Source organism: Scomber japonicus, chromosome 14 (genome assembly GCF_027409825.1).
Source record: "Scomber japonicus isolate fScoJap1 chromosome 14, fScoJap1.pri, whole genome shotgun sequence".
Lineage (NCBI taxonomy): Eukaryota > Metazoa > Chordata > Actinopteri > Scombriformes > Scombridae > Scomber > Scomber japonicus.
The window spans coordinates 24,174,858-24,194,473 of record NC_070591.1 but is presented as its reverse complement, the minus strand read 5'-3'; the positions used below and the strand labels follow the sequence as shown (position 1 = coordinate 24,194,473).

The 19,616-nt window shown below is 42.3% G+C and overlaps 3 protein-coding genes across 4 annotated transcripts in view; 2 read left to right on the top strand and 1 right to left on the bottom strand.

Moving 5' to 3' along the window:
* The window catches only part of fhip2a (FHF complex subunit HOOK interacting protein 2), a 229,426-nt gene that overhangs the window by 138,076 nt on the left and 71,734 nt on the right, over positions 1–19,616 (top strand). The window lies entirely within an intron of this gene.
* Positions 856–4,223, top strand: mrpl2 (mitochondrial ribosomal protein L2). Of its 2 annotated transcripts, none has more exons than XM_053333338.1 (8): positions 856–925; positions 1,326–1,416; positions 1,981–2,143; positions 2,253–2,394; positions 2,490–2,605; positions 2,742–2,852; positions 3,715–3,788; positions 3,873–4,223. In XM_053333338.1, exons 2-8 carry the CDS (start codon positions 1,345–1,347, stop codon positions 4,080–4,082), a joined length of 888 nt encoding a protein of 295 aa, XP_053189313.1. In that variant the 5' UTR covers positions 856–925; positions 1,326–1,344; the 3' UTR covers positions 4,083–4,223. The 2 variants fall into 2 exon arrangements, with proteins under 2 accessions (XP_053189313.1, XP_053189314.1); XM_053333339.1 differs by lacking the exon at positions 856–925 and adding an exon at positions 1,011–1,019 and having other exon boundaries at positions 1,325–1,416.
* Positions 5,476–19,616, bottom strand: part of zmp:0000000755 (phosphofurin acidic cluster sorting protein 2) — a 45,195-nt gene continuing 31,054 nt past the window's right edge. The window contains exons 6-24 of the mRNA XM_053333325.1: positions 19,015–19,106; positions 18,762–18,842; positions 18,339–18,398; positions 16,793–16,944; positions 16,535–16,628; positions 15,384–15,467; positions 14,493–14,620; positions 14,182–14,314; positions 13,983–14,087; positions 13,675–13,781; positions 12,465–12,619; positions 12,258–12,368; positions 10,981–11,083; positions 8,695–8,737; positions 8,568–8,610; positions 8,180–8,318; positions 7,841–8,064; positions 7,410–7,523; positions 5,476–7,307 (exon numbers count right to left, since the gene is read on the bottom strand). Coding sequence (XP_053189300.1) covers positions 7,192–7,307; positions 7,410–7,523; positions 7,841–8,064; positions 8,180–8,318; positions 8,568–8,610; positions 8,695–8,737; positions 10,981–11,083; positions 12,258–12,368; positions 12,465–12,619; positions 13,675–13,781; positions 13,983–14,087; positions 14,182–14,314; positions 14,493–14,620; positions 15,384–15,467; positions 16,535–16,628; positions 16,793–16,944; positions 18,339–18,398; positions 18,762–18,842; positions 19,015–19,106 — 2,084 coding nt within the window. The 3' untranslated portion in view covers positions 5,476–7,191. The remainder of the gene's footprint in view (positions 7,308–7,409; positions 7,524–7,840; positions 8,065–8,179; positions 8,319–8,567; positions 8,611–8,694; positions 8,738–10,980; positions 11,084–12,257; positions 12,369–12,464; positions 12,620–13,674; positions 13,782–13,982; positions 14,088–14,181; positions 14,315–14,492; positions 14,621–15,383; positions 15,468–16,534; positions 16,629–16,792; positions 16,945–18,338; positions 18,399–18,761; positions 18,843–19,014; positions 19,107–19,616) is intronic.

Below are 19,616 nucleotides of genomic sequence, written 5' to 3'. Positions count from 1 at the left end.
CAGCTAAAGTCGTTAACTGGTTTGACCAGTTTGAGTTGGGTTTTTTTTTACAGCTGGTAAGCCAGCAAGGTACCAACTGTCAAAACCTATAGCTCAAGCCAACTTATTTTGCCCGGGAGAACTTATTTATGTATGTCTCCTGAGAGAAGTTATGTCTTCTGGGAGAACGTATTTGTCCTGAGAGAACTTATATCTCCTGAGAGAATTTGTCTTCTGAGAGAAGTTATGTCTCCTGAGATAAATTATGTCTCCTGGAAGAACTTATTTCTCCTGAGAGAACTTATGTCTCCTGAGAGAATGTATGTCTCCTGAGAGAAGTTATGTCTTCTGGGAGAACGTATTTGTCCTGAGAGAACTTATATCTCCTGAGAGAATTTGTCTTCTGAGAGAAGTTATGTCTCCTGAGATAAATTATGTCTCCTGGAAGAACTTATTTCTCCTGAGAGAACTTATGTCTCCTGAGAGAAGTTATTGATCCTGAGACGTGGACAGGATTTTAAAAAATCTTTTCATATTGATCTTTATTGCGCTCTTGCCTTGATAACGTCATCTGATCTGACTCAGAATATGAGAAAACGGGTCATTTTCTCTTTGCTGGTGATTTTATTTTTTTGTTATTCTTAATATGAAAAGAAAATCAAGCCATTTTAAAATTTCTGCTCATCCCTTTTTGACCAGGAAAAAGAAAAACAGTAATTTAATCTTTTGTATTTTAAAATGAAAATCAAAGAACTACTCGATTTTAGTTTTTCTCTACACAAGAGAGAAACGGATCCAGCATAAACAAGAGAAAAAGAAAATCAAAATTAAATCAAAATTAAAACGCTCCCCGGTTTGATCTGACGTCATCAGCGCGCGTCGCAGCGTGTAGGAGTGTGAAGGACGCTGGTGAGAGGATTGTAATGAAATAAATCACCAAAGAAAGGTCGGTTTCATGTTATTATTACACTGCGTTACATTTGAAGGCGGTTACATTATAAATATACAGCCCGGTCTTTTCTATTAAATCACCAAAGAAAAGACTAGACCTGTTATTCAGCTGCTTTAAACATTAGTCTGATAGCTACATGCTACGTTAGCGGTCGCTCACGTTAGCGTAGCATGTCATAAAGGTTCCTATGAAGTTCTAATAACAGTGTAGACACTACTGACACTGCAAGAATAACACAATACACACATAATGGTGCAGTTTTGTTGAGTAACAATGATCAGCTGGACTCTGTTTGTTGAGCTGTAGCGAGACTAAAAGCAGGAGAAAGTTTCAGATGTTGCATTGTAAATATGAACGCTGCATAACACTCAACTGGCTCTCCTCTGCTCCTCAGGTCTGTCAGGAGGATCGTGATGGCGGTGTGGTGTTTAACTCGAGCCCTGCGCTCCCTGACTGTCTCCCAGCCTGCCCTGCTGTCCTCTCAGGTAAACATCAGCTGTCAGACACACCAGAGAGCTGAAAACCACACATCACAAACACTTAACAGTTCCTGATTGGCAGTTAAAGGAAAAATAGTATATATTACAATGAGATTTAGATTTTGGATTGTGTGTTTTCACCACTAGCAAAAGCCTTAACCTTTATTTTACTTAGGAAAACAGACAAAAGGGTGATTTCACTGCTATTTCTCACTCCAGATGACATTAGACCAAGTCCAGATCAAGAGCCACTATACTAAAACTTGTCAAATCTAAACTCAATTACCAAAGAGACTCTAGAGACTCAGTCAAACCCACTTTTGCATTTGTGAAACCTTTATTTTGCTTATGAAAATAGAAAGGCCAGAAAAAAATAGTGAAATCACCCTTTTTCACATTTAACTTAAAGGTTTCACACATCTAAAAGTATATTTAAATAGTGTTGAGGCTTTTGCTACCATACCTAACACTGTTGAACATGTAAGTGATGAAAAAAACCCACTAAATATCAGCCACTTCATATCATTATTTATGTTTCCCTTAACAGACTGTGTGTTTTTGTGTTGACAGGCAGTAGCACAGACCAAGCTGGGAGCTCAGACATGTGTGGAACAGTGTAGAGGTTTCCTCACCACAGCCTCTCTGGAGCAGAACAAGACTCTGTGGAAGCAGAGGGAGAAGTACACCATCAAACCTATAGGAATGAAAAAGACAGGAGGACGAGATTTCACAGGTAAAGAGTGTGTGGTCATTGTAGCGGAAGAGGAGAAGTGCCAGCTGCCGTACTTGTTCTGATTAGATCCAAGTGAACGGATTTGATCATCTGTTTTTATTCCATGCAGGAAAGATACGGACTCATGGCATCGGCGGCGGCCACAAGCGAAAATACCGGTGGGTAGATTTCCAGCGACTGCGCTATGAGCCAGAAAGAGAGGCAAAGCCCTTCGAAGAGAAGGTTGTGGAAGTGCGATACGACCCCTGCAGGTTAGATAAGCCTCTGCCGAACAACACTTTATTTACCATATCTAATAACAATAATGAACATACAGTTGATCCTCCTGATGTGTGTGTCTGTACAGGTCCGCTGACATTGCTCTGGTGGCTGGAGGCACCCGGAAGAGATGGATCATCGCAACAGAGAACATGCAGGCCGGAGACATCATTAAAACATCTGGAGTTATCGGGCGCATGGCAGGTAAAGGATGCACGGCCTGATTCGAGTACTTCAGTCATTTTATATCGCAAGTTCCAAAAACTCTGGAGCAGACCATTCCTATTATGAAATTACTAGACTCAAACCACAATTATGAGCTTTTTGTTTTACTTTGCAGTCTCAGCCAACGAAGGCGATGCTTACCCACTGGGAGCTCTTCCTGTGGGGACACTGGTGAACAATCTGGAGATACAACCAGGGAAGGGATCAGAGTACATCCGTGCTGCAGGTAGTCTACTGCTTGTTGTTAGTGTTTTATTTAACCTTCGTGTCGTCCTCCGGGGTCAAATTGACCCTGTCTTTTTTGACTGTTCCTTCTTTCCTCCTTCCTTCTGTCCTTATTTCCTTCCTTCCTTCCTTCCTTCCTTCCTTTCCTTCCTCCCTTCCTCCTTTTCTCTTTCTTTCCTCTGTCCTTCTTTCCTTCCGTCGTTCCTCCCTTCCATCCTTCTTTCCTTTCTTCCCTTCCTTCCTTCCTCCTTTCCTTCCTTCCCTCCATCCTTCCTCCCTCCTTTCCTTCCTTCTTCCTTCCTTCCTTCCTTCCTTCCTTCCTTCCTTCCTCCCTCCCTCCCTCCCTCCTTTCCTTCCTTCTTCCTTCCTCCCTCCCTTCCTTCCTCCCTCCCTCCTTTCCTTCCTTCTTCCTGCCTTCCTTCCTTGACTTGACAGCAGGAGGGTTAATCAAATCTGTAACTGTAACTGCAGATGATTTTGATTATACTTTGATCATTGTTGCCAAGGTGATGACATTGAATTGCTTGTATTGTCAGAGCAGCAGTCCAAAAAAACAATTACATTCAAGTGGCAATAATCTAAAACAGAAACAGCAGTATATCACACTCAAAGGTTGAACCAGAACACATTTTGATTAATGATTGAAACCATTGATCAGTTATCCCATTTATTGCATGTACTGATGCACATTTATACATTATTCTCTATTAATAACTGTTCTCTGCTATAGTGTTTCCTTTAGACTTCTTGTAGGAGTTTATTCTGATCTTGTACAACTGTAATTTGGGGGGAAAAAACTAAATATATGAAATCTGATTTGTAATAATAACCAAACTGACTGTTGTGTTTCTTTCTGTTTTCAGGCACGAGTGGCATTCTGCTGCGTAAAGTGAACGGAACAGCGATCGTTCAGCTTCCTTCAAAGCGGCAAGTGCAGGTGAGGTTACCTGGATTAACATTCCACCTGTCTTATTTAGACTTTGCTCAGATCTGACATTAATGTTGTCTTCTTCACACACAGGTACTGGAGACCTGCGTTGTAACGGTGGGACGTGTATCCAACGTGGATCATAATAAAGAGGTCATCGGCAAAGCAGGTCGTAATCGGTGGTTTGGCGTTCGGCCTTCCAGCGGCCTGTGGCAGAGGAAAGGAGGCTGGGCAGGACGCAAGATTAAACCACTACCTCCTATGAAGAGTTACGTCAACCTGCCCTCAATATCAGCTAAATAACACAAGTCTGGAAATGTTTTTGGACTGAAATTGTTGCTTCTAATTGTCTTGTATTATTATTATTTTGCTCTTCACAATGAAGTCACAGTGAATCTAATGTTCAGAGAAGAAAAGATGAATAAAGACATGCTGTTTGTACAGAAGATTAAAAATTTTATTAAACACAACTGCTTGTGAGAGCATGGAAAGAAACAAAACAATATAAAAATCCAAAACATATTTACATCTATAGTAAAACATGCAGAGTAACCCATATTTTTTTTTAGTGGTAAATTTAAAAATACTGTCATGTCTTTTAAAATAGGGTTTGTGCAAAGACACTGGGTGGCATTTCAAGTAACAGGAGCAATGAGGTGGCATGTAGTCATCTGTGTAGTTTGACCATTAATGAACATTAACAGTGATGTTAAAGTTAGTTTTTTTGCAGTGCTCAATTTCTAATTGAAGAAAATGGTGACATAAAGTGAGCATGCCTGCTCATTGATCCAGCCTTGTTTAACACCCCCATGCTACCTCTAGATTTAGGGCAAAAGAAGAAAAAAAAAACTTGAGGTCAAATACATTGAAATACACTTGACATTATGCCCGTTTAGTTTTTAAAAGGCTAACACATGACAAATTTCCCTCAAACAACTCTGCCCTGGCTAACCCTTCACAGCCCCAGTTTATTAGTAAGTAAGGGCCAGTTGGTCTCCCAGCTAAGAGAAGATGGTGAACACTCTCAAAAAAGCAGGAGACAAGCAAAGTTGGACAGTTTAGTCACAGGCAGACACATACGGTGGTAGCTGCAAAATAAGCTCTTCAACATCAAGTGGCAAAAACATTAAGTAACAGACAGCCATGAAGGTTTTATTCAGACCTCAGAGGGCGTTTGAACCCATCAACATAAACACAACATCCCTATGAAAAAGGGTCATTTTCAAAACTATTTAAGAAAAAAAAAAAAAAAAAAAGAAAAGAAACGGCCTTCTCTTATCTATAGGTAGTGGTTTACATTTCAAAAATAACACCTCTTAAACACTTCACCTCAAAAAACCAAACTGTCCCAATTTGAGCTAAAATGTGTATAAAACCACATGAAAGTGCATTATAAAAAGTGAGGGAAATGTCTGAGAAATTACATAAACAACCTAATAGTGTTTGCATTGTACAAGTCGACTTCATAGTTCTCGAGTTCTGGAAATATATTTGGCATTTTATGTCAAGAAATAAAAGTAAGCTATTTGTGCTTTCAATTTAGTGGAAGGGGGGATTTGCAATTCACAATAATACATCTTGTATATATTTATATACAATACTAAAAAAAAAAAAAAAAGCCAGCCTATCAAAGCTTGTAAGTTTTCACTTTATAAAAAGCAACAACAAACTCATACAGAAGGCCCTTTGTCCAAAGGTTTCCTATTGCAAAAGTTTCACGTAACACTATTCAGGGAGTACCATCAAACATATAGCACACCTACACAGACACACATAGGCAGTGACTTGGACATCTGGCAAGACTTCATACACTTTTCATCATATTTTAAAAACTATTCAATACTTGCATTTCACTCCATACGGATCTCAAAGCATGTTTCAAGTCAGACCAACTCATTCTTCTTAGTCATTTTGCCATAGCAGGCCTACACAATACTGAATGACCAACTTCTCAGTATGTTCTAGGTTGGGTTTTACTTGCATGTCCAGCCACAGTGAAGCTGTAGTAAAAAGGTCACAACGGTAATTGCTTTAGTAGAATGTGCACACCTACTGTAAATGCTTCATGTGTTCAGATTTGGCCAAATGTGGAGCAATAGTAAATTATTTTTCATATTTTTTCCCCCAACATGAACAGTTCAGTAATCTTAATACTGATCTCCACAGGGACCACAAATACATTATATGTATGATTTCAGGTTATAGCTCAACATACTATGAAGTTTGGCCATGCCAAGAGCTCTGGTGGTTAGACTGTAAAACAAACTTGACTTTGGCACATCACTGCACATCTGGAGCGATTCAGACTCTGCTAGGTTACTTCAGGTCTGTGAGACGTCCTGACAGATAAGCCCGGTGCATCAAAGTTCAACGCACAACGAATGCTGTTAAAATCTGAAATGACTCCCAGAAGACCTAATTACACCACAGGTGGAGACTATAGCTGGGGAAGAGAGGGGGGGGGCAGGAGGGAGTAGTTAAAAACAAATCAGGGCCTTGAAACAATAACACAAAAATTTGGCATTCAGCTGCTGGGAGTTGAAAAATGTTTTGTGTCATGTTAACCCTGCTTCTAAATGGTTGTTACTGTACAGGTCTGTACATTAACGTCAATAGAAAATCTGCAGCACTTACAATGAATGAACTGATTGGATGAACTCCTTTACAAATGTGTTATAGCTACATTCATTATAGCTACCTTCAAAAATACCTTACTTGTGTTGTTTTTTTTGTCTTTGTTGATTTGCTTTCGGTGCACAGCGTGCTTCAAAGCAACGAGGAAAAAAAGAACTTTTACGTTCTCCGCTATAAAAATTTACCTTTCCGAGAAAGTAAAGGGACGAGTAAGAAAACTTAGCGCTGAGTTTAGAAGAGAAGGTTTCCGTCTAGATTCACAGCAATATTCCAACTTTCAACAACAAACACAAACACGGTCTCAAACAATCTCACACACGCCACTGCACATCACCATCACACTCCTCCATTGTCTATAGAGTAACAATAAATGTAGGATTTCACAGAAATAATAAAATGTTAACAAAAACAAAGTGCAAACACAGCTGCCATTATCGAAATGTGGCAAATTGTCAAAAACCTCAAAATACCTCCGAGGCGGTAGCACAAATCTTACAAAATAGTACTTGTTCTTTTTGTAGTGTGTAAAAAAAAACAACACCACCACCCAACATCAACATCAAAAAACATCAAATTGACAACATGAAGTTTGTGTATTGAACACGTGGTTGTGAGTCAGTAAGATTTCCACAGGAAAACTATTACTGCCGAGGGGGGTGGGGGGGCGCGGAAGGGGGTGGAGAGGGCCCGTTTGGCTTTTCCTCTAATTCTCTGTAGCCTCTCTGTGAGACAAGTGCAGCGGAGAGTCGGGTCGGTGGTGAGAGGATGGTGGCCGGGGTCACACGGGCTTAGTGTAACCGAAGATTCCCACCGGGAAGTGCTTGACATGTGTTGGCCACTGGGCAGCGAGCTGGAAAAACTTGACATCGTTCCACTCCACTCCGTCGATAGTGACTGGAGACAAAAAAAAAAAAGGGAGGAGAGAGCTGACATGAACACCAGGGGGCAGCAGAGTTTCAGCTGTGAAGACAGTGCCTGAGTGTGGTTTGGCCTTACCTCTCAGCATCGTGTGCTGGTGCTTGGCTGTGCAGATCAACCGGCTGATACCGTCGATCACTTGGCTCTTAGAGTCCAGCTCTTTCTCCTTGGGCTTCTTGCTGAGAAAAATCACTGTTGAAGAAAAAGAGTGCATGAGAGTGAGCTGAGTCCGGAAAAAAAGCCAAAAACTTCTTTTCCTTTCATTTTTTTTTGTACAGTTCTTCAGGCTTTCTGCAGTACAGAAGACATCTCGCTTTTCAACTCATCCCTACTATGCAAGAACACTTTTAGAAATGGGGAGATGTGCTGCATTTTTCAGAGTATTAACACTGATGACAAATCCCCTCTAGCTAAGCACCAGAAATGTTCCACCTCACCATGCACTGTGACTGGTTCTTTTAAAAATATAAAGCATGTGTGCTGCTCGTCATGTTCCCCCCCGAGGGTACCTTTCTTGTTCTTCTCCTTGGTGACTACGGTCATGGCCATGCTGGGTGGAGGGGTGAGCTCTCCTCCGCAGGGTAGGCGGCTGACTTGAAGTGAACGGAAGTTACTCTTCAGGGTATTCTTCAGTCCCACGTCCCTCTTCTCTCCCTCTTTCTTTTTCTCAGGGCCTTGCCACGTCCAGTAATCCACTTGGAGCCCCATCACTTCACTGCCTGAACACGGAGAACTACAAAAAGGGGAAGTAGTCAGGAACACTGCAGAGAAAGCTCACAGCTAAAACAGCTCACAATAAATGCTACTGTGATTATCCTTCAACAATCCACTTCATTTCTGTTACATACCCAGCTCCAGAGAGGGCGGTGGACACAGAGGGAGACTGTGGCGGGGTGCCCCCAATCTCCTTCCCATACGGGCCAGCCGATGGGGGCGTTGGAGATGACAGGATGCTTGTGTTGCCCCCCATCGCATCATCTGAGTCCACTGCAAATTGAGGGGAAATAATGAATCTTATGGACAAGGCTTCAGAGTAAAATACATCAATTATATCAAATTTATTAGGTAAATTAAAGCAATAAATTGAACTTTTTTTTTTCTTTCCTCCTCACATGCTTCTTTTTGTGTTGAAGATGATGCGTAAAGCTTGTATTTATAGATGACATCACACTGTGAGGTATTAAAGGCTTAAATACAGTATATTACCACACCTTTAAAAAGAATAAACTGTCTTACCTGAGGTTGAGAGGCTTTGCTCCACAATCCCAACTTTCACAACCTGCAAGAATAACAAAGGTTTCAGTTTAGAATTAAACTTAATACAATGAGTTTATAATCTTATCTATCAATAGAAACTTCTTACCCCAATAAATGGCACAAATTTCTGACAGGAGTCCTCGTCGGGGCTGTGAACAGAGAGTAAAGAGAGCTGTGAGTGTGGCCCCGAGGTGAGTTTTAACACTTCAAAAAACACTCCAGAGGTGCACATGAACACTCAATGGTCCTTTTGAGGGGGGTAGGATGGCTTTGGCGTAGCCTTCACCATGTCCCATCGCAGAAGAAATGGCACATGACTGGCTTAGGTGGAATGGGAGGCGGTCGGGAGGGGGGGGGGGTTATATCGGAAGGGGGGAGGGGGGGGGGGGGTCACTTTACAATGAGATGGATGAGGAGGACCGCTCCTTACAACCAAAACTAGACAGTTGATGGGATTAAGAGAACTGCTTGTATACAGGAGATTAAAAAGGCATCATTTGCTTTGTGGCTACTTTACACTCGGTTTAGATGTTAGGGAGTGACTTATTCTACTCTGAAGTGATGAGCACGTCACTGCTTGAGCAATACATGCCAATACAAATATACAAGAAGAGGCAAGTCGTGGTCAAATGAAGTTTTAGTATGAACGAATGCCACAACGATGGATTTTAAGAAGGTGAAAATGCATCCAGAGCTCAGATTTGTCCTCTAACATGCATTAAAGCCAACAGCTGCAGCTAACTGAACCAGCCGCTGCTATTCTTCCCAGTCTTTCTGCAAAATAGCATGCACCCACCAAAATCAACAGAAGGCTCAAGAAAACGCTCCTGGCTCTAGTGTCAGTGCAGAAACAAGACCGCAATCCACATCAATCTTACCACCCTTGGACTCCATCCAGACTGTGTTATGTAGTCTCGGTGACAGTATATGTATAGTTGCAACACAACAAAACCACGGAACAAAACACACCACGAGGAGATCAGATCAGACTTCTCACACAGTCCTTATTTGAATCTGGAAGTATAGATAAACTATATGTATATTCAACAGTGTTTTGGCTCCAGAATTGGGATGTTTTCAATGATAAGTAATGAAAATTGATGTTTCTATAACCACTCATGATGAGAAACTGATACATATCCTGGGATTTGGGTTGATACCCTTTAAGTAAACATAAAAAATCTGTAACAAAACTTTTATTGGTTTGTTTGGGATTGACGCCAAAAGACCTCGACTCCTTTTAAAAAAGCGGTGAGGGCGCGCTAAACTGCTGTATGTGTGAGAGCCAGGAAAACCGAGGCTTCGCTCCACTTTGTGAATATCTGGGGGTTTGTTTTGAAGGTTGTTAGGCAAATCTTTCACAGCAACAACACAGAGGACAGAGTAAGAATCAAAGTCACACCAAAAAAAAAAAAGAAAAAACCCAAAAGAGACAAGTCAGGACGGAGTGCAAAGTGATGCTACAGTGAGTATCGAGTGTGAAAAGGGAAATGTTAGGACACAGCAAGGAGCTCAAGCCAAATGGTGGAGAGAAAGAGAGAGAGAGAGGAAATAAAAGGAGGGCAAAAAACAAAAAACAAAGAGTTGAATTAGATACCTGATGTAAAAATCAAAATACAAACTTCTTTTCCTTGAATGCAAATCAAAGGGGGGAAAAAGGGGGGAGGAAGAAGGAATGCAACAGTGTTAAACTACGTGTTATATTTAGAACCTTCTGACCAATAAGGAAAGCCACTCTTACATAGAGGGGAAGGGATCGGTCAAACCTCAGGAAGAAAACAAGCAAACGCTCACACAGAATGCAACACGTTCTCTGGAGGGTGCGTCTACGGTTTTTGCATGCGACTCGGTAGGAGAAGTGGTCCGTCAGTCTTAATCATCAGCCCTGAACTTCTTTTTTTTTTTTTTTTTCAAACTGTGATTTTGGAATGAGCCTGAACCTGCATCTGCTCCACTCAATTGTGCCACAATAGAAAGATAGCAGCATCTGATGATTGAGGATTATTATCACCACACATCACAGTGGCTTTATATGTGTGTGTGTGTGTGTGTGTGTGTGTGTGTGTGTGTGTGTGTGTGTGTGTGTGTGTGGGTGTGTTCACATTCATATATGTGTTTGCATGCATATGCATTTGAATATATTCCTCATGCACTTGCAAACCACTGTTCTGATGATAGACTTATCAACTGTAGATGTTTGCTCTATGATTTATATTTAACGAGAGAAAACAGAGAAACATTAATATCAATTCTACAAGTTAGAAATCATTCCAACACGGACATGCTTAGATGCTTAAAGCACGGAAAAAAGCACAAAAACATACATGCACGCACATCCAAATAGAAGCAGTGCGTGATTGTGCGTCAACTTGAATAATCAAAGTGACTTTACCTCTTCTGTTTGTAGGTGAGCATGGCTTCTGAGATGGGGAACTGGTGGGATACGTTGGCACCGGCCAGGTACTGAACAACCCGTCCTGCTACATCTATGTTATCTGCAGGGAACGCAGAGACAGAGCGGTTCACAATGTGTTACATGTCTGACTAACAAGCTGCCAGAAAATTTCCATACACACACACACACACACACACACAGAAGACTTTCATCATCTGTATTCCAGTTAATTAAGGAGATGGGGTTGTCAAGTGTAAAAATGTCATTAATATATGGGTGAAGTCAGCTATATGACATACAAAATAAATTGTGTGTCAAACACGAGCGCTGTGGGCCACATGTAGTCTGGAATTCACTTTTGGCAACTAGCTACACGACGAGGGTGGAAACAGGCTGATTTGACTATTTCTTTGACCTAATGCTTCTCTGCATTTTAAATTAATTCTCCTTTTGAAAGCGAGCGCTCACTCCCATTGCTACCCAAATACTTCCCTCAGCTCTCCCAGCTGATGTGAATTGATGAGTTGATGAGAAAAAGATGGAAGATCCAGTTATTTTTTTCCTTCTTTTTTTACATTTCCCTGCAATCCCTTTTGAGATGATTAATTTTGGTGTTATGTGAGACTGACTCACTCTCACCTATAGGGAGGGAATTCAGTGAATTAATAAATGGGGATGGCTGAGGATTATCGGGCTTGTTTGGGCAGAACAAGTGAGAATTGAGAAGATGGATGGAAGCAGAAGCTTAAACGTGGATGTGTGTGAGCCCACAATTGAAAAGACTTACAAAATGCATGCAGGGGCAAAAGAAAATTCACATCACAATAGAGCTTTAATTCTATAATAACAGTCCTTAAATAAACCAAGTCTTGCTCATGGAAACATCTCCTTTTTTGTTACTTGCATTAACCTATTTTAGTCATATTTAATTGATTGGTTGCAAATAGCAAATTATATTGGAAGTTACGTAAACATGGCTATGCTAAGCTAAAATATATAAAAGAGAAAAAACACAAGGACAATAAATCTATATTTTTAAAATTTGGGATAAAGGTAAAGGAGTAGTACCATAATGCAGAGACATTCCCTATGCCAAAGCAGGCTGTAGCTGTCTTCTGCAATTGGGGGGAAAAAAAACCCTCTTCTTTCCATCCATCAGCTCCTGACCCATGCTCTGACCCCATTTCTTTTCCTTTCAACTTGGCTGAACATTAGACACGCAGGCTTGCTTTGTAGCCCGATAGCAGAGCTGCGGAGCATAAGCTCCATCATACCTGAGGCGGGCCGTTCCGTCCTGCAGAACAGCTCCCTCCATGCAGTGTCCATAAAGATGCTGTTGAACCTGCTGTCAAAGGAGGCCACGTACTTGGCCAGGGGATGAGAGCCTGTGCATGAGCGGAGAAGAAAATGTGTATAAAATAACACTGAATTTATGTAGCCAATATTTGCTGTATATTCAGCAGTAATCCTTGTTGACTTGCCTATAGGGATGACCAGGAAGCGTATGTAACTGAGCCAGTCAGGTGTCTTGTTGGCCAGCTGCTCCACGAAGAACCTCAGGATGGTGCTGAGGTAACTCTGGTCTCCTGCCACCGCCACCTTCATGGTTGGTGGTGTCTGTGCGTTGCAGTTACAGCTGCAAGAGAATTAATGAAGAGAATTAAGAAGAAAAAAAAAGAGAGAGCTCCAGATCGTGAGAAATGTGTGTCGGAGAGAGTGTGGGAGAAATGATCAGTATGAGAGAAAGATTCATATCTCATAACGGGGTTTTTCCCGGTTTGAAACTGGTCTTACCTTTTTTGAGAGAGAGATTATGTCATGTTATACCAGGAAGTTGCATGTATGTGCAAGTCTTTTATCAAGTTAAACCTAATATTGAAACAGCTTTAAGATCCTAATCTTATAATGACAAACATCAAGTCCAGTTTAACCATTAAAATGGGAGTGAATATAAGACAACAGTCACTGTGTAATCAGTTTCTCACAACAAACATGACATCAAAAAGGTATTAAAGCCGTAACAGCTGTTTTTTTTAAAGTAAACAAATTTTAAGGGCTTACAGGAATCTGATGCTGTTTTAAACTGTTTTAAGGACTGTTTCACTTCATAGCTAACTCTACAAAATGTCAGACATTAAAGGTTCATTAAGTGACATTATACTATCTGACAGCATCTGCAGGTTTGATGGCTCTGTTTACTCTCAGTGACAACATCTGCTGAGGCAGTGACAACACTGAGCGATCATGTTAACGTCAGACATGTGTATGGATGTACATGACACGGCCCCAGCTGGAGTAAACAGGTTGACTGAGGAGCAGATGTGTACACAGTGGAAAACTTGCAGTTCAGCTGTATTAAAGAGAAAACAGGTTTAAGAGAAGCAGCAAAGCAGACTGAAGCAGCCTGGTCTCCCACTGACATGACTTCCTGAGGAGACAGCAGCCGAGCAGATGGATCCAAGAGCGAGAGAAGAAAGGTTGAACTTCAGCATTTCAAGGGAAAAACAGGCACTTTTTTTTTGATAGAATGGGTTCACAGACAGAGAGCACTGTGGCAGCGTGAGCAATAGCATCCTGGAATTCTCTGGCGGCGAGCCACGGTAAACATACAGAGTTTGGCGAGGTCTACTTCAAGATAATGAGCTGGACTTTTTGATGGTGCGTTGTGTATGTATGCATGATGGGACTCACAATCTCTGGATGCGAGTAACGATGGTGTTGAAGGCAGCCTGAACATCTGCAGCAGAGCAGGTGGACACAATGGGCTGGCTCTGTTCATGGAGCAACTCGGCTACATACTGCACAAAAACACACATGAGAGGGACATGGTGAGTAAAATGGATAAACAAGAGGCGGGGACTGATCAGGCTCAAAAGAAAGCAGAAGAAAAAAAACATGCTACTGAGTGTACAATAATGTTTTGAAGCAAGGCTACACATTAAGCCCCTATCCTCTGTGCCCTGAGTGTTTCTACGGTATATGTGAGGGGATGAATCCACCTGTCCTTGCCACTCCATGGTATTGATGAGGATGATGCTTTCAGGTAAGCGTTCATCAGAGATGAGGATCTGGTTCAGCTGGTCATACACAGATTTTCTGGGAACCTTTGGGACAAATCAGTAGTACAGAGTCTGAGAATGACACAAGGCAGCAAATCATCAACTGGACTGAAAACCATTGCATCTGTGAGAGGTATACCTGCGCTATAAGTCGTGAGTCTGGGGAGCACTCGCTCTCCATGCTGCTGGTCCTGTCGCTCTGTGCCTTGGAGTTCTGTCTGTCTTTCATGGAGGTGCTGCGAGGACGCCTCTGCAGCCTGTTCTCCACTTTACTGAAGAGGACAAGAACCACAACGTGCTCAAAATACACGGACGCCAGAGCGAGGAACAAAGCAAATTACAAATCGAGACAAAAATGTAACAAGTTCATTGGATACGGAACCTGACCTAATGAGAACTATCTTGCGTGCTTATTTGCAGATGTAGTGATTATAGTGATCAGCAGCGTACCTGGGAGACATGTGGTTTTGGGACTCCGTCTTGCAGAGCTTGCCAACAGTGCTGGTTATCCGTTCTGTGTTGACGTCCCAGCTGCTGACCTCACCCGGCCCCGGCCCGCTGTCGTCAGTCTCTGGCTCCTGGACCAAAAAAAAAAAGGGAGGGGGGGGGTTTGAGAGGGATGTAAAGGACAATGTCGATGTTTCTCATACAACGCAGGCACTGTCATGTCCCATCAAACCACACCGGGCTTCTCTGTCGGGGCTTCAGGTACATTCTGCATTCTCACTGTGTTTTTTTGTGTGCAGTCAGAGCTGACAGCAGAGTTGAGACAGGGTCTGGAGGGGGAGGAGGAGGAGAAGTACTGCCCTGGTGAATAATTGAGCTTAGCTGTTAAGAGATTGGAGATAATGATGAGAGTCTACCATGACAGGAGAGGATAAAAAAAAAAAAAAAAAAAAAAAAAAGTTGCAGCCTCTTAGCAGGTGGCTGGGGAAACACTGTTTCTGCAGCTTAGATATTCAGTTTGAACTGGGTTAGCGGAGCGGAGCGCTGAGTCCGCCGCACGGAGCTCAGCGGGGGAGCTGAGGTTAGACGAACAAGGTTGGACTGACCTGACAGCGCGCAGGCAGCAACAAACACAAACACCACTCTTTTCAATTCTCATCAGTCAAGACCTATTCAGCATGGGGGCTGCCTCGTCTGCTCTACAGATCCATAATAGATGACTGTGCTGTTTGCTTTGCCTGCCCTTGCATACTCCCTCGCTCTTTGCTTTTCTTCTTGGAACATTCTAGTGGCGCAGGTAGGGAGGAGTGGAAAAGAAGAATCTGAGAAATAGATGCATGAAAGGGATTTCTTTTTTGTTGTTGTTTTTTTTTTAAAAAAAGGTACAAAACATACCCCGATGGTTGTGTCTGCAATGCTGTCATCTTGATACCGGGCGCCTTGCACTTTACATCTGTCCACAGTCAGAAAATCTCCAGTCTGCAGGGTAAACACACATACGTACACACACATTATTTAAAACATTTAAACCACGGAGGTCACTTCTCTGGTGAGTAAAAAAAACCTCACGGCTACAAATTAGAATGCACTGCTCGCTTTGTTGGTCAAAAACTGACCGCTCCTGTGTACGCAACAGATCGCTTTCACAATGGTGGCTCCGCACAATCGAGTTTGGTGACAGTGGCGGAGCCGGCGAGTATAAATATCTCAGAGTGAGGTGACTGAAAAGCCTGTATACATTTCAGTGCGTCTGCCAACTAACACAAACCCCCCCCAAAAGAATAATTGGCACGCTCCTGTGCTCGAGTTTACTTGACTGTAAGTGCTTAAGTGCATCTTGTAACGTCTAGTTTAATTCATTTCAATATCAGATCAAAAGACTTTTCCATTTTTCGCCTGCAAGACGTGTTTATGAAGTTCAACTGGAGACATTTATTGAGCAAAATGGAGGGGTATAGCAGTCCGAAATGCTCCGGGCTGTTTTATTACAGACTAAAATGGATTCCCAGATATTTATAAACAGCGCTCTCCCTCTCTCGCCATCAGACTCGACATGTCTCTCTCCCTCTTTCTCTGCCCTTGTTGCTTCCAATGGGCCATAAATCTCTGAGTAGGAGTTCAGGGATTTCTCCATCCAATCTTCTCTCTGAGCATGGGAGCATATTTCTGTCTGTCTGTGTGTGTGTGTGTGTGTGTGTGTTGATGGTGGTGTAGGGGTCATTTGGTGTCAGTCCCTATAAATACTAGATGGCTGCAGGGGTGAAGAGGGCAAGGACTGCAGGACTTCCATCTTATCCTGTAGGAGTGGGAGCTGCTGGGCTTGCATTGCGCTCATGCTCTGCATTTCTCTCATGTAGTATCATAGGTCCTTGGGAATCCCTGGACCATTCTAAGCGCTGAAGGCTTCCAGACATTTAAACGCTGCCCATAAGCAATTCTTTTACGTAACACTGTTTACAGAACTAAGCTCTCTCTCCGTCAACCAAGAGGCAAAACTTTATGAGTAAACAGCGGTTTGTTAAGAGGGTTTCTGGTGATCAACTTACAGGACATGACAGCTCTCTCTGCTGGCTTTTTTGGCTGTGTATGCTTCCAATCTCTGTCTGGGAGCTGGAGTGAGACATGCCTTCAAAGAATGGCCTGAAAACAGAAAAACAGATAAGAACTTTAGAAAAACTTGTTTTCTGGGCTGTTCCATTTAAAAGGAGGATATCAAGTCATTCTTCTGTCACATATTATCCAATTTACATGGCATGCTGTACTGTACGTCCCCCCCTGAGGACAAACAGTGAGATCTGACGTACTTGAGTTTGGGTTTAGGTGTGCTCAAGACACTCTCGTTGTCCTCCATCTCTGGCCCGCTGTCGCTCTGGTTGTACACCTCCAGACTGTCGTAGAGTAAGTCCAGATCCTCCTCCACCTCCTGGGTCTGGTCTACTGGGTCAGAATCCAGGACCTGTCGCACAGGATAGACACATCATCAACACGCCGTAAATGGGGATTTGTAATTCAACCACGGATTAAATAAGCGTAGGGAGTGATCGGCGCTGTGCATTAGCTAATCACTTTCACAGGTGTGCTAATGGAGCTTAAAGAATGAACGAGAAAACTGAAAGCTGTAAAAATGAAAGAATCGACTCTATAAATACATCCCTGTCCTGGTCCTAAGAAGGCCAATTAAAAGGTAAGTGAATGCCATAGGAAGGCTAAAGGTGCTGAGCCTTGATCTGCCAGCTGCACAGTAGGGATGTACATAGGAACTGCACACAGGCAGGCTTGTGGACTAATCAGGTGATTAATGCCACTCCATAAGTGCAGGAGCTGGCAGGGAGCAGATAAACACAGTCTGTCCCCTCTCCTCCTCCTGGCTATGTATTTATAGAGCTGTAGCCCTGCACAGTACCCAGCCACAAGGAGGGGGATTAGAGACAGGGAATGTGATAAAAGATCATCGGGCCACCTGGAGCTTCCAGAACCATCCAGAGAGGCACAACTCAGATGGCTGGGAGGCTCATGTAAGCATAGGTTAAATCTCTCACACAGGTCCCTTGGTCCCAATTATTTTAGTTATATATAAAAACCTAAAAGCATGTGGAAAAAACAGAGAGCAAAGCTTAATTCAATCTGTAAACCTGTGTGGTTAAAAATAGATCCTAATCTATGGACGTTTCTGATGTCAGTAAAAGGAAGAGAAGAACAAGGTGCTGCCTGTGTGAATTATTCCTATAGATTTCACAGTTCAACTGTGATAATTATAATTATAATGGCCACCAATTATGCATTAATGGACATCTAGGGGTTCACTGCGCATAAATGGTGGACATCCTGCTGATGACCTGATTACATGCTATTATGTAGAATCTACAGAATTATCTATTCAAAAGGACTTTGCGGGAGAAAAACACAAACCTAAATAGGACGAGCATATGAGCCTACATTTATCATTAGATTAAGTGGTGGAAAATAAGGCCGTTAATGGATTCAGTGTACGAATTGCTGCTAATGGCAATGTATGAATCATACATCCAAGAGTGCGGAGGTAATGCAGCCGAGCACCATAATGATGCCCGTACCTCCGTTGTGATAGTGATTTCTTTACAGGCCATTCTGCTGCGGTCAGGAACACATTAGCAGTGATGTAGCAATGTGGTGTTTAGACCGTCAATACTGAGATTATTTCCTCTTGCCCCCCGAGCAAATTAATAACTGATTTGTTTCACATCTGACTTACTTTATAACAAAACGACTGAGGAATCTCAGGCTGATGCATTGAGAAGCCTGTGCCGTGCCCCTCTAAATTTCACATTAGTTGTCAATCAAAACAAAGCAATTATTCTTTTCACATCTCACCTCATCTGTTACTTTGAACCTCTTGAGCAAGGCCACAAACTTCTGCTTGAAGTTAGGTTGCTGGAACAGAAAAAGGAAGATTGCAATTAAGAGCAAAACAGCGGCTGAAAAGGGAATCACTGTTATGATTAAATAAGCATGACAGCTGGGCTCGGGCTTATCAGTTCTCCCAGTAACTGTCCACTGGATTACTCATTCACAGCCACTCTACGTAAAAGACCATTATAATCAGTCCAGTGAACCCACAGTGTTCATTTACATGCTCATCCGCATCGTCCTAATGGCTTGAACAAATGGAACAGTGTGTGCTTTTTCCTTAAAAGCTTGTACGACAGCAAGCGCAGGTCTTGAGTTATTCTTGGAGTCAATGATTGGCGAGCATTAAAACTCCATGATATGCGGCGGAAAGAGGCGGAAACTAACCCTGGTCATTGAGGTGGTTCGGATCATTTTCCTCCGGGCTTTCTTGGGCTTCCTGACCTCGTCGTCTTCATCATAAAGATCCTGAAATACGGGGAAGGTGGTGTCAGCGTGGGTGAAATGTTTGATGCGTTGATATCAAAGTGCCAGTTCCAGCGCAAAGCAGAAAATTCAATTTAGACGTAGAAAATAAAATATTGTCTTGAATTTTAAATTAAAATGCACTCAAACAACATTAGTATTTTATGACACTGACCTGGCCGTGAACTGCGTCATCGCTGGCTTCCTGCTCTGACGAGTAGCTGTCATCGTCCTCCTCAGAATAGTTATCCATGTCTGGGGAGCGGTCTGACGTAGGAGAGCCACAAACATGTCAAAATAAAGGATGCGTGTTAAGCATCACATTGGTAATGATTCAAACTGGCAAGTTTTTTTACATGGAAACTTCAGTTTTACACCAGAACCGAGACAAACATGACAGCTGTGACCTCGGAGGCGAGCAGAAAGACAAGGTCACTGCCTCATTAGTGGGGAAAAACTCACACTCAATCTTTTGTGGGAGAAAAGAACGCCTATAGGAAGTAATTTGTTCTGAATGAATTCATGCATCCAATATGAAAGCTTCTCTTCTTATGTGTATCTTGTGCTTACACTGCTACACAAGGCACAAGAGTTATAATTCAACAAAGTATAATTCCATTATGATGTAAATTATACTTTTTTACGTTGTGTATTTTTCCACAAATGTCATGATGAACAAAAAGACAATTTTCCGTCTAGTGTGGATAAAGTTGTTTCATTTCCTCTTCTATTCTGCTCTGCTCCTCTGCACCGGCTTGTTTTGACTACTCGGTGAAA